Source organism: Vombatus ursinus, unplaced genomic scaffold (assembly GCF_900497805.2).
Source record: "Vombatus ursinus unplaced genomic scaffold, bare-nosed wombat genome assembly UNPS02014799.1, whole genome shotgun sequence".
NCBI lineage: Eukaryota > Metazoa > Chordata > Mammalia > Diprotodontia > Vombatidae > Vombatus > Vombatus ursinus.
In genome coordinates, this window is record NW_020954577.1 from 38870854 (window position 1) to 38885649 (window position 14796).

At 43.6% G+C, this 14796-nt stretch overlaps 1 protein-coding gene across 1 annotated transcript in view; it reads left to right on the forward strand.

The window, feature by feature from the left end:
* Nucleotides 1-14796, forward strand: part of RARB (retinoic acid receptor beta) — a 179619-nt gene that overhangs the window by 84729 nt on the left and 80094 nt on the right. The window contains exon 3 of the mRNA XM_027872583.1: nt 3339-3480. Coding sequence (XP_027728384.1) covers nt 3339-3480 — 142 coding nt within the window. The remainder of the gene's footprint in view (nt 1-3338; nt 3481-14796) is intronic.

The window sequence follows — 14796 nt, forward strand, 5'->3', positions numbered from 1 at the left end:
CTTGTATAAAATAAAGCTTAGGCAATACTTTAATATTTGAAAATTATCCCCCAAGACAAAGCATAGTGGCACTACAATAATCATCTCAGCTCTTCAATGAAAAGTTCAAGTTAAATCCCATAACCACGCAGATCACCTTTTATCCTGGCATCCCATTTTCACCATCCCCCATGCCTACCATGCACATGGAGAAGGCTCTTGGATGGACACTGCTGGTCATTTCCTGTGGCCAGCACCCAAGAATGCCAAAGTCTCTGTTCTTCAGTTTAGACTTGGCTTTCTCACAGGTTCTAGCCAATTCCCTCTCCTCTGTAGTGGGCTGTCCTCGAGGGACTTGCTTAGTCATGCGGCTAGGGTCATGACAAAAACCATCTTATTCCTCCATGAGGAGGTTTTAAGATGCCCTCCGTAAACAGGTAGGACCGGGCACAGTCACTCATTGTCCTTTTGTGACTCAGCCTCACCCAAGGGCCAGTGTGAGTGCATCAGGAAAAAGACAGCACTCAGACCCTGAAAACCTTGGTTCTACTCATGGCTTTGCTGCTAGCTACCTGTGTGACCTTGGCTAAATGATGCCCCTTCTCTGGGCCTTAGTTTATTCATCTGTAGAATGGGAGTCACTAATACTGGGCCTCTCTGTTGTGTTGTTTGTTTTGGGTGTGACTCAGATAAGTTGTCATGGCAGACAGGTATTAGACTGCTTTGTCAGTTGCTGTACAAATGTTTTCCATCTCTAGCCAGGCTAGAAAAACTACCCTTTCTGAAGCCCCCACTCCAACGTGACCTTCAGTTGTCCTCTGGGTGTAATTCAGTTCAATGAGCATTTATTAAGCTCCTGAGATGTGCCAGACTCTGTGTTTTATGCTGGAGATATGAGAAAAACGAAACCACCCCTGCCTTCAGGGAGCTTCCATTCTACCATCTATATCATGCCTCCTTAGCAGACAGTCTCTTGTCCCAGAGCCCACTGGCTCTGCAGGGGCGATCCCATTGGTTATTCCCTACCCTCAACCCTTTCTAAGCTGACTCTGGTCCACTGCTGCCCAGCTGCTGCCTCTGTAGACCCTCTGACTTGGGTCATATTGTCTCTGCTCCTCATTGGTCCTTCCCAAACCTTCCCTCTTCTGTCTCTCCCCACCCTCGCTCCCATCACCACTTCACAGAAGCCATGAATCCACAAGAATTTCCAGAACCCCGCTTCAAATGGGGTCATCGTTTTTGTCTACCAGGAAACAGACTTCCAATACAATAGGTTATAGGGAAAAGAGGTATTTCTTCCTGTTTGTACCATGTAAACTTAGCCCTGTTGGTTTAGAGGCATTGATGTTTACACAACTCGGTATAAAATGCTCCCCAGTAGAGATTAAGTCAGCAAAAATTGTGACAAGCTAGAAATCATTTGCTAAAACTGAAATCACTCCAAAAAGCTATTTTGGAAAGCTCAGAAAACCTGTGCATCCTTTTCCTGCGTCCTTGGTCCAAAGTCACTTTACCTGGCTGATTACTATCCTCTGAAGTCTTTCCATACCAGTGCAAATACCCAGAGCCAGAACTGGGACAGGGCAGCTATGGTTTTGCCCCAGGGTGTAGACATTTAGAAAGTGCTGACCACATCTGTAGTTGTTCAGCCTGTGAGCTTGGCTTCCAGTTGGCAAAAAAAAATTAGTTAAGATAAGATGCTCCCAGAAGGCGTATTTCCTCATAAGACCATAGATGGTAGATCTATGCCTGCCCTCAGGGAGCTCCTACTCTAATGGGGAAGATAACACAGGAACAAGACTTGTAAGATAAATGGAGATAATTAACAGAAGGAAGGCGCTGGCATTTATATATATTATGTGTACATAGTTATTTGCCTGTTGTATGCCTTGAGGGCATGGTTTGTTTTTTTGGTTTTTTGGTTTTTGTTTTTCTTTTTTGTTTTGCCTTTCTTTTGTATCCCAAGCCCAGTGCCTGGTGCATAGTCAGCACTTAGTAAATGTTTGTTGACTGACTATTTGAAGGGGGGGGCTTAGATACTGACTAGCCATACATGCTAAGAGGGAATCTAAACTAAAAGGGACCTCAGAGAATATAAGATATAAATAAATAAATAAAATAATAAATAAACAAAGAGATAGATAAATAAAATAATAAATAAAAATAAATAGTAATATTTATTAATATTAAAATAATATTAGTTAATTAATTCTGCATCCTTCCCTCTCTGCCTCACTGAAATACATTCGATAGAGCAGATATATTCATGAGATCTTTTCAAATGTAGTTAAATGGAGTCCTAGTTCTCCAGAGTAAATAGATTTGTTTTTTGAACATGCCAGGAAGAAAGGACCTTCTCCTTATGTGAACAGATAGGGGAGTGAGAAGAGGCTGTTGGTGAATGCCATGGACACATACCTGGAGAGGTGTGTGTAAACCAGTCCTCTGCAGAGATCGCTATCCCAAGGAATCTGCCCAAAGGCTTGTAGCTCCAGGGTTTCAAAGGCCCTCAGACGGCATCCTGTTTAACTTGCCTCATTTTACAGATAAGGAACTGAAGGTTAAGGGACCTGCCCAAGGCTACAAAAGTTGGGGGCATCAGAGGTGGCATTTAAACCCAGTTCTCTTGACTCCAGAATCAGTGCTCCAGGCATCATCCTGCCTATTGTGGACAATCTTCTGAAAATGATGAATCTGTTTTGGAGGGGCAGGGGTTAGGATGGGTGAGGGAGTTATCTAGACTTGTGACATTTTTGTAGAGGGAACCCTAGGTGTAGAAACTCCCTCCACCAGTGTCGACTGGCAGCACACCTATAATTCACACCTGTAATTAGGAAGTTCCCTGAAACGTTGAGAAGTTAAGAGATGACAGCACACGGGCATATCACAGGTGTGCATGATCAGAGGCAAGACTTGAACCCAGGTCTTCCTGACTCCAAGGCCACCCCTCTATCCATTAATGGTCCACACTGCCTCTCAATGAATCCTTTCAGAAAACAGTAAACAATCACACACCCATCCCTGCTCCTTACCCACTTTTTCTATTTGGGAAATTCAAGTTTTCCTCCATTCACCCTGTTGAAGGTGAAACACACCTGTGAAAGTGTCCTGGCAGACAAGGGAAGCCCATGATGAAAAGATGTTGATTTGAGGGAACCAGACCGAGGATATCTTTGTCAATGGCTTTCCCTCAGCACCACGAGGTATTCTGCTTAGCAAAATTGAACCTCAGTTTACATTGCTCTCATTTCCTTACCTGAGCAGAACAGTCAGAGTCTGGGGAGGTGTTGGGTTCGCTGCCTGGACACCGCCCCGTTGGCTTAATTCTCTTCTGTTTCTCTCTCTACTTGTGGTTGCAGGGCTTTTTCCGCAGAAGTATTCAGAAGAACATGATTTACACTTGCCACAGAGATAAGAACTGTGTGATTAACAAAGTCACCAGGAATCGCTGCCAGTACTGCCGCCTCCAGAAGTGCTTTGAAGTGGGGATGTCCAAAGAATGTAAGTCAAGTCACCAGGAGCATTTCTCTCCCTTGTTTAGCTTATCTCTGGCTGTGCTCTGCCGAGCATCTCGATGCGTGCCCCCATAGAGCTGCTGGCATGAAATATTCCCACATGACGGTAATGAGGTACCACCTAGAGTTAGGTGTCAACAGAGGTGACGTTAAGGTACAGCAATTGTTGGGATTTTTCTGGTGAAAAATTACTTTTAGTGTGAGATGGAGTTGGGAAGGAAGAAAGGCAGAATCTAGTCCCAGCTCCACCTCTGACTCACTGTGCCAACTCAGGCAAGTCTTTTAACCTCTTCTGTACCAGGGAAGGAGCGCTACGACCCATGCCTCACCCTCTGTCAGCTGTTAAGGCCATGAGCATATGGATGCCACTCCAGTATCAGCCCTCTGTACTATTATTTTCCCAGATTATATTTGCTGTTGCCATATCTTATACTGTCTAGTTCATCAGGACAACTATTGGCTCAGCCCCCACTCTGCTGCTGCCCGGGTTTCTTTGGCCTTCCCCTCATGGTCCTTCATTTGTCACCTTCACTCCAAGCTGTAATTTTCAATGTACGGTTTAATTAGCTTTAGTAAAGGCATAACAAAAACAGAAACATTGATTCTTGTAACATAGCCTGCAGATTTTATTTAATCCCGGGTTGAAAGTCTCCAGGCAGGAGAAAAAATATATATATCTGAATGAGTATCTGTTGTTTCTAGCCACAGTCCCATCAAAAAAGGTCTGGATCCTAGAACCAACTGTAAGAATCCATATCTGATGGACGTTAACATCTTGACTTCCAGCTGGAGCCTAGGACAGGGGCAGATGTAGTCTGAAGTGATAGTAGGTGTTGCAATTTGACGACCATGGCCACTCTTGCTCTCACTGGGGTCTGTCTATGGTCACTTCTTTCCCCACTGGCAAGTGTTCTAACTCCTGAAGTGATTAGTAAGCCATTGACTTATGCTGTATTTCTTTGTCCTACCTCTGTTGGGATGGGTGGTCCTTAGAGATTTCCAAAACTTAGGTGACCTGGAGTTTAGTGACAGGGATACTAATGCCAAGGTGTGGATATGGGGAATGGGGTGTTGCATTCAAAGAATAGGAAGTGTCTTAGGAGAGGTCCAAAGAGAGAGTGAGGAGGCTTCACATTAAGGATGGGAGGGAGCCATTGGCTGATGGGCTACAGAAAAGAAGGGGATCTGCAGGTTAACATTACTGGTCCAGAAGGAGGAAGTTGGTTGGTCTTTTGCTGAGAATTGCCTTCTAAAGCACTACTTCTGGCTGGATTAAGTGATCAGGGAAGAAGGGGGTAGCTCCTCTGGGAGAGATCTTTTCTGAGGGAGAGAGATCTCTCAGCCACAGTTCAGCCAAGGCTGATTCTCCAAAGTCCAACTCCATGCAAATTGTCAAGAGCCTGGTTCCATCTGCTCCTCCTCTGATGTCCTACCTGCTCTGATGCCCCAGCTATGTAGATGTGACCCTGGGTTCCTAAAGGCTCTGCTAGCTCTGGCAGCTCCAGAAGAAGGCTCTTTTCCCCTTGCAGCTAGACATTCCCAGTCCCAACCCCCATCTTATCCCCTTCTCTGTGGAACTCAGAGTCACTGCATTGGTGGAAAAGTTCAGAGAAAATGGCTTCCTAGGGGCAGCTAGGTGGAACAGTAAATAGAGGACCAGCCCTGGAGTCAGGAGGACCTGAGTTCAAATCTGGCCTCAGACACTTAACACTCACTAGCTGTGTGACCTTGGGCAAGTCACTTAACCCCAATTGCTTCACCAAAAAAAAAAAAAGAGAGAGAGAGAGAAAAGAAAAGAAAAGAAAAGAAAATGGCTTCCTGTGGCACCTCCTGACTACCAGAATCACCAGATGGCATCCAAGCCCAATGGGAGATTGGGGGAGAACAAAAAGGAGGGTAGAGCCTAGGTCCTTCTGAAGTATGTTTGAATAAGCAAAGTCAAGTCTAGAGTTCAATCAGTAATTTAACATGATGCCTTAAGCATATCATAGACATTTAATAAATATGAATATTTATTATTTTAGCCCAAAACATGTTCCACAAAAATGGGAAGGTCTTACCATGGATTAATTGGATTGTTTATCAACACCTAACCAAACTTATAGGATACTTGCCAAACCCATCATTTCACTCTGCCTGTATAGACACAGCCTCCTTGTACCTCCTGAGTATTTGCATATGTATTTCAGTCTTAGGCTACAGGGTTTTAATGAGTAATCCAGATGGGAACCCAACTGGAATCTTACATTTATTTTGTATGGGCTGGGGGCCCACATCCTGCTTCTTTTCCTCCAAGCCGTATCCTCCTCATTCTCTGAAAATGGCAGGTTTGTTGGCAGCATTCAGAAATGTTTCCCCCTACCCAGTAAGGTCGTTCCCTGTCTTCATTGAGCTTACCGCCTTCATTCGATTGAAAAAAATACAGACAATAGTGAGAAAATGGCAGTGGCCTAAACCAACCTGATTTCCTGAACGGATGTGAAGGGGAAGGAGAGAGAGCCATGGGAGGACTGTAATTTAGAGACTGGTCAAACACAAGAAAAGTATAGAAAAGGACAAATGGGGCAACTAGAAAAATCTAAAGATGAACAGTAGAAATAAGCTCTACAACACGCATTTATAAAATTGTAGGAATACGGATCTGGAGTTGGGAGGAAGCTTAGAGGCCATCCACTTTTTTTTTTTTTGGTGAGGCAATCAGGGTTAAGTGACTTGCCCATGATCAGACAGCTAGTAAGTGTCAAGTGTGTCTGAGGCCAAATTTGAACTCGGGTCATCCTGACTCCAAGGCCAGAGTTCTATCCGCTGCGCCACCTAGCTGCCCGTAGGCTGTCCACTCTTAACGCCTTCATGTTATAGGTGAAGAAACTAAGGCAGAAGGAGGCTAAGCAACTTTCCCAAAACTGTGCATATAGTAACTATCAGAGATATAATTTGAACCCCAGTCCCCCTATTCATTTAGTGCTCTTTCCATAAGTAGTTCAACCCCTTCATTTTTACTGATTAAAAAACTGAGGTTCAGAGAATTTAAAGCAATTTGTCCAAGGTTACGTAGATGATGAGGGAAGCTTTTCAGGTATAAAGGGCAGCCAGTACAAAGGTGTAGAGACAGGAGATGGGCAGGATTATGTACAAGGACAGTTTTGGTTGTATCAGAGCCAAAATTTGATACCCCAGGCCTCCATCTCCCAATTCAACTCCATTCCATGGCACCAGACAGAATGAGGTAGGATCTGAGACTCATCCCATCGCAGAATGTTTGAGATGAAATGGTACTTAGAGATCATCCAGTCCAACTCTATCATTTTATGGATAAAGAAACCCAGATCCATAAATAAGAAGAGACCTGTCCCAGGATACACAACTTGTTGGTGGAAGGTGGAGAATGAGAATGCAGGTGTCCCATATCCTAGTCTGATATTCCTTCCAGGACCCAGAAATGAGCCAACAGTTCTTGGTAACCATTTGGGTATTCTACTGTTCCATCTAGTCCTTCCTAGGGGGAGTGTTCTTAGTGGGACCAGGAACATGGGAATCAAGGAGAGATGGAGAATCTAGAATGATCATAACTATTTCATAGCATAGCACAAGGTTGAGTGAGCAGGAGGCAACATCTAAATTTTATGCTGTAAGAATTCAGTACTAAATAATAGACAATGGGCGAAGATAAACAAAGAGAATGGATTTGGTTAGTTGCACTCAAGGGCCTCACGAGCACACGTGAGTTTCAGGCCAGATTTGAGTGATGGAGTTCTGACTTCTAGAAGAGCCCAAATTCCTTTCGTGTGGAGAATTCCCTGTCCGCCTTTGTTAACCTCCATGGAATCCACAGGGAAATGGGCAGATGTGGAGGGAAGGGAAGGCGCCATGTTTGATTCCAAGGTTATGAACACATGACCGGGAGAATGATGGTACTGTTAACAGAAATAGGGCAGTATAGAGAAGAAGCAGATTGAAAAGGTGGAGGAGATGCTGAATTCTGGTTTGGACATGTTGATGTCCAGTAGCAAATGCAAATGGAAATGTCCACTATGGCATTGGAAATATGGGTGTGGCGCTCAGGGGAAAGATCAGGGCTAGAGATACGGATTAGAAAGTCATCTACGTAGGGGTGTCAGTTGAATCTATAGGACTAGATGAGATTGCCATTGCAAGGAGAAAAGAGAAGAGGGTCCAGGCAGTGAGCCCTGGGGGAGTTTGCAGTTAGGAAGTGGCATTAAAGGAGACAGAGAAGGAATAAATAGAGAGGTAGGAGGAAAACAAGGAGGATTATGTTTATGACAGAACCAGCAGGGGCAGCCATAAGGGATATATTGGAAGTTAGATTACAAGAGATGTGAGACAGTGAATTGTGGGGAGGGAATTGAGCTAATAATTGTAGATAAATCTTTTTTAGAAGTTCTGTGTTGAGAGGGAGGAAAGATGGGGCAGTACCTTGGGTGGCTGGGGCATGGTAGGATTAATGAATTGTTCTCTTAGACCAGAAGATGATTTGAGCATATTTGCAGGCAGAGGGGAAGGAGTCAGTAGATAGTGAGAAGAGAAAGAATGGACAACTGCTGGATCAAGATGCTAGAGAAGGAGGGATGGCATTCTGGATGCAGGTGGAGGGTTGGCTTTGGGCCTCCCTTCCTCTTTGCCTGAATTTGGAGAGGGGGACAAGACAGGTTAAGATCTAGAGATGTTTGTGGATACGGAGGCGAGAAGTTGAAGGAATTCCAATCCTTGTTCTCAAAAAAAGTAGGAGGGGGAACAGCTACTGAGCATAAACAGAGCAGGGGTCCAGTCGAACATTTCAGGACAATGGACGAGTCTGGAACAGATGCAGTGGAGAATGTGGTGGGCAGTTGATAAGAAATGAATCAAAAGATGGCTGAGCAGCATGAAGGCCCGTGGACTCTGAGTGCAGCGTTTTGGCCCAGGGACTTGGCTTTCTTGGGCAGAAATCTCGAATTTGAGAACGAAACAGAGAAAGCAGATGGCAGGTCGTACTCAAGATTGGGGCTCGGCTGGCTGGGTACAGACAGGGATTGTCACAGAATCACAGATTTTCACACCTCAGTGGCCCTCTGGTCCAAACGACCTTCATAAAGGAATCTTTGCTGTCTCATCCCCAGCGAGCAGACCTCCAGCCCATGCTTGAGGAGCTCAAGGGGGAAGAATCTGCTGTCTCTTGAGGAAACCCAGGCTATGCTTTCTAGACAGTGTTCATCGTTGGGAAGCTTTTTCTGACATAAAATCTAAATGTTGTTTCTTTGCTAGCCATTTCTCCTCATTCTGTTTTCTGGGGCCAAACAGAACAAATCTTGTTCTTCTTCCATATGACTGCATTTCAAGTAGCAGAAGACCCCTGAGCCTATACTAAGCATCCTCCATTCATACAATCTCCCTGTGGCGTGATAGAATGTAAGCTTCTTGAAGGCAGGGCCTGTTGCATTTTTGTCTTTGTATCTTCGGTGCCTGGCACATCATAAGCCCCTTAATACTTTCTGGCAACATGATGAATTTGTTTTTCTTTTAAAATTTTTCTCTTTTTCTTTAATTTTTTTCTTTTTCTTAAAAAAATTCTTTGTTATTAAGGATGACTCTCTGGGTAGAGGGAAAGGGAGGGATACAGGGGAAAACTAGTAGATATAAAATAAAAGATATCAATAAAATATATTTCAGACAAACCAGCAAGCCAGGAGATGGATGGATGGATGGATGAATGAATGAACGCTTTTTCATCAAGACCTTTCCCTATCCTAGTTGTTCTCTGAATTTAGGAGGTTATTTTTTAGCAGTATTCTGGGGAAGTCTTAAGGTTTTTTAAGAAGGAGGCAGAGGATTCCAAGTTAAGTACTGACCTTCTCTTAAAAGGCAAGGAATAACTACCTGATCTTTATTACAGAGGAGATTTAGGGGTGAGTGCTGATATTACAAAGTGAAAGTGATGTTTTTAAAAAGCATTAATAACACCTAGAAATAAAGAGGTGAGAAAGGAGGCAAGTTTGCCAGAGAAAGAGGCAAGTGTGGGAGAATCCAGGAACACAGAAAAGGACCAGTCTGGGCATTCTGAGGTTTGTAATGGAGAAACAAATGACCGGAAAGGGAAGTAACATGAATAGGTGCAGATACGAGATAGCGCTGGTGGGAAGATGTGTATTTCCGAGGGTGTTGTTGGTTGGGAGTTGGAGCGTGTTGGCATGTTGGAGCCGTTCAGACAGGCTGCTGGAGCCAAGCCCCAGACGTTCTGACGAGCACATTGGAGCTGACTAAGGATCATTTGGGGGGGGGGGCCTCATTCCAGCGTCTCCCTTGGAGCCCCTGTTGGACGCCAGCCGACGTGGGCCGGGGCACGTGGGACTTTCTGAGGACTCAACAATGCTTCGTTCTGGCCATTTCACAAATTCTTCTCCGTACCCAAGTGGGTCACAGAATTGACTTCTTGGCCCATTTGTCACTTTCTGGGATGCAGTATTCACCAATGTTAAATCACAATCATCTGTCTTGACAGCGGTGATTCTGGTGCTACCCTTCTCCTTCCTGTCTCTCACTCAGCCAGCATTCAGGCTTCCATTGAATCTGCATAAGATAATTAGGGCCCTTTCTAGTTCAGCATAACAGCAGGAAATATGAATGAGAAAGACATGTGAAGGCTGGACATCAGGGCAAGGTGAAGACAAATGGAGGGAGGGGCATGCCTTACCTTCCCTGTCCTTCAGCCACTAGGAATGATGACAGCAGTACTAACTAGCATTGGTATAGTGCTTTAGGGTTTGCAAAGCGATTTACCTGTAATATCTCATTTAATTCTTACAACAAACCTGCGAAATAGGTGGCATTGTTTACTGATTGCCATAGAGGAGAAGCTGAGGCAGACAAGGTTAGGGGATTGCTCAGTATCAGAAACCTAGTGAAGGTAGGAGCCAGGATTTGACTATTTTGGCCTTTTTTTTTTGGAATGTACCCTCTCATTACCTTTGCCTCAATGTATCTCTGACTCAAACACCATGTTCTACATGAAACCTTTCCTGATACTCTCAAGTGCTGGTGCCCTTCCTCTCTTAGAATCTTGTATTTAGCTATCGTACGTGTGTACTTACATATGTGTTTATGTGTGCACACACACACAGACATTTGGGGGTATACATATATACACACACATATATATAATATATATGTATATACATATATGTGTGTACATACACAGGCACACACACATATACACACACACACATTCTTAAACTGGTGTCCCTGAACTTGTTTTAGAATATTTTTATGACAATTTCATTATGTAATTGACGTTCTTTGTAAGCCTATAATATTTTATTTATTCTAAGCACTTAAAAAGGAGTGAAGGGATCCATAAGCTTCCCCAGATCACCAAAGGGGTCCGTGACCCCAAAAGAGTCAAGCATTCCTGATACCAAGGTATTTATTAACTTGGTATTATTGCACTCTCTCTCTCTCTCTATATATATATGTATATATATATGTATATATATATGTGCTTATTTCATCATTATAAGTAAGTTCCTTGTGAGTAGAGATTGTTTAACTCTCTGTATTTGTATCCCTGACATCTAGCACACAGTAGGTATTTTAATAAATTCCTGCTGATTGATTATTCAGTTCGTGATCCCAAGCCTAAGGCCTCTATCCACAATGTCAGGCAGCTGCTACACTCCGAGAATATGTCTGGAATTTTAATTGCTCGCACTGGAAGAGGAGCAGAAATGGGGGGTAAGTCTCGGAGACAGACGAATGAAGGGCCACATGCACTCAAGGAGAAGATTTACACGAGAGTCTGGACCCGTCCGAGGCAGAACCTTTGGGAGCTCCTGATACTAGGCATGGGGCCTCTTGTGGCTATCTGATTCTGCTAGTCCAATCTATTCTGTGACATAAGGAAGCCTAATATTAATCTAATCGGGGCCACTGGGGCTTGTTGCAAAAGCAGAGATCTATCTCCCTGGCCTAGCCAGTCACAGAGCAGAAGAAAATAAGCCTCAGCAATGGGGCATCAGTGGTGCTCAGGTCGGGGATTGGAGGTGGTGTTGCTGCGTGGACAAAACCACAAGGGGTCTGAGAGAAAAATCTACAACAAGGCAGAGGTACAAGTAGTCCTTATAAGTAGCTGAAAGTCACCCACAGGGTTGTCCTGTGGAAAAAGGACAGGACTCACTCTGTTGGGTGCTGTTGGCCCAATGGTGACAGATTTTGGCCTCGTGTGAGGAAGACTTTGAGGAGGAGGTCGTGATCCCATCGTACGCTGCCCTGCTCACACCACGCCTCTACTATTATCGTGTTCAGTTCAGGGCAGCCGCAGGTTATGAGGGACGTTGGCAAGCCATAGAGTGTCTGGTGGAAGGCAATGAGAGCGGTGAAGGGCCTTGAGTCTGTAGCACATGAAATTTATTCACTGATGGAATTAAGGCTGTTTAGCCTAGAGAAGATGCCGGGTTCATAGGACAGCAGCCTTCAGACATTTGGAGGAGAGATTAGATTTGTTCCTTTTCATCACAGAATGAAGAACCCAGAGCACCTGTAAGAAGGCAAATTTCCTCTTGATGCCAGTTAAAACTGCCTCCAGTCAGGGCAGCTTAAAAGTGGGACAGGCTGCTACCAGAGGTGATGAGTTGGATCCTTGCATTCTAGAGGGGATTCCTTTTCAGGTGTGGGTTGTACTTGATGGCTAAACTCTAAAATTCTGTGGTCCTGTGAATAATTAAACTGTCCAAAAATTGGGATGGATGATGTTGGCAGGTAATGAGCTTCCCATCTCTGGTGGTGATCAAGTGGAGGCATGGTGACCCCTTGGCAATGATGCTATAAGGATCTAATGTAGTTTTCTCTGAGTGTCAAAACCAGTTAGAGCTAGTAGGGGCCATTCTACCCAACGATGAACGTCCCGTACTCTAGGGTCCAACATTCCCTCAAATCAGCCTTTGTCCATGACTAGTGTAGGGCCATGTTGTGTCAGAGAGATTGGAGGCCGTTCATTCACAAATGGAGCCCCTCTGTATTTGTTGGCGTTTGAGCAGACCTCCGTGTTGAGTGGTAGGAGAAACATGTCTTTGATTTTGTTTGAGAAAGCTGGTTAGAATTTTTTTGTTTTTTAGTTTTTTAGTTTTTTTGCAATATTCCTTCCCTCCTATGACAGTTTCACAAGTGTATTTGTAGTATATGGTGATTGAATAATCTCTGGATTTAAGAGTCCCCAAGTACTCATTGATGCATTCTCATTTGGGACATATTGAGCTTAAAAAGAGCTTTTCATAAAGTCTCTAAATTCAAATTTACACTTTGAACTGTTAATGTCCCCAAAGGTCGATTGGATTGAACAAATGGGCATTACATGGACAGTTTGCTCCTGCCATAAGAGGGTTTTTATTTGCCTCTCCCCCGTCCCATTTCCTCCTTTGTGTTAAACTGACATTCAAACAAAACCTTCAGATTAAACACAGTTAACCTCAGTTATGATCATTTTTGTGGGCACACAGATTACGCCGGTGTGGTTGTGCATTTTGCTGCTTGCTTTTATTGGCGCAGTAATGAGCAGATGCGTTTTGTAGTGCATTCGTGTCCTCTGGAAATTACATAAAAATCACCGTGAGAACACGGAATGGCCTCCTAATTTTGGTTTATTTCTTTATCTGTTCCCATGTGACATCACAAACTGTTACTGTACCACCAAGGGACCATTTAGACCTACTCTAAAGAGACATGAGCATTTTTTTAAAAACAACAACCCACTCCACTGTACATAAAACCCAAAACACACCACCAGATCATGGGTGAAAGTCAGGTTTGAAACCTCTCTGTTTTTGGATGGAGGTGTCGTGGCATAGCAGATTGAATGCCAGATTTAAAGAAAAAGGAAACCTGGGTTTGAAAGGATTTGAACCTCTGGTACTAGCTATGTGACCCCAGACAAATCATTGAGTCTCCAGGTGTGACCCAGTCAATAGAATGTTAGACTTGGGGGTAGGAAGATCTCAGTTTGAATCCTGCGTCATGCTGAGTTTTCCTGGACATGTCATTTAACCCGTCTCAGGCTCAGTTTCTTCATCTTTATAATGGAGATAATGATAGCATCTACCTCCCAGGGTTATTGTGAATATCAAATGAAATAATTTATCTAAAATGCTTTCCAAACCTTAAAATGCTACAGAAATACAGTTATTAGTACCTACCAATCAGTGTTATCAAGCCCCTGCCACATGCCAGGCACTCTTCTAGACACTGAGGATATGTGTACAAAGAATGAAAACAATCCAAAAAGTTGTTGTGAGGTTTAAATGAAATAATGGATATCAAAATATGCTATCAACCAATCAATCACTGAGGATTTATTAAGCGCCTTCTGTGTGACAAGCATACAGAAATGTCAGTTACTTTTACAGACAGCCAGGTGGGCTAGTGGATCTCAGTTTCTTCATCTGTAAAATGGGAAAGGTCCCTTCCATCACTAAATCCTGTTTTTGGAAGAAGCTGGGGAGATACATTTATCTCCCCAGCTTCTTCTAATCACATATTTGTATGTGTGTGTGTGTGTGTCACACACACACATGTGTATACACACGTGCACACATATACATATACATATATGTGTGTGTGTATATGTATATATATAAATAACAACTTCTACTAATTAAGATGGAGAGAGAGAGAGATTTTTTTTTATTTTTTATTTTTTGAGAGATTCTTTTCACCATCTCCTTCATTTTCCCATTCATCAGACATCAGTATTTTCCTGCCTTGGTCACAGAGGCAGAAATAAATTCTGTTTGGGTACCAGCCGTCTGACCCAGTGATGTCAGGGCCACTCTGGGACTTAAAGTCCATTAACTTTGGATAGCAAAGGAAGTATTAACAGTCCTTTAGCTTTACTTAACACATTTCTACCCTTAGCTAGGCCTCTGCAGCAGAGACAGTCAGCATATTATCAGGAAGGAAGAAGGAAGGAGGGGAGCGAGGGAGAAAAAAAAGAAAGAGAGAGAAAGAAAAAAAAGAAAGAAAGAAAAAGAAAGAGGAAGGAAGGGAGAAAGAAAGAAAATTTCTTGAGTTCTCTTTCTCTAGTTCTGTGAGAGAGACTCACCCCTTTAGATGCTGGTGCTGGGGGGGGTCACACCTGCCATTTTCTACAAACAGCCACTCACCTGATCTCTGTAGCTATTTCAACATCCTTTTATAGAGAAGTGAAGAAAGGGGAGTCCAAGGTGTTGGTAACACTATGTTGTACCTCTCCATGGCCCACCCACTTAAGTCCTAACAGTATAATTATAACTTGGATGCCTAGTTTTAAAAATAAATGCCC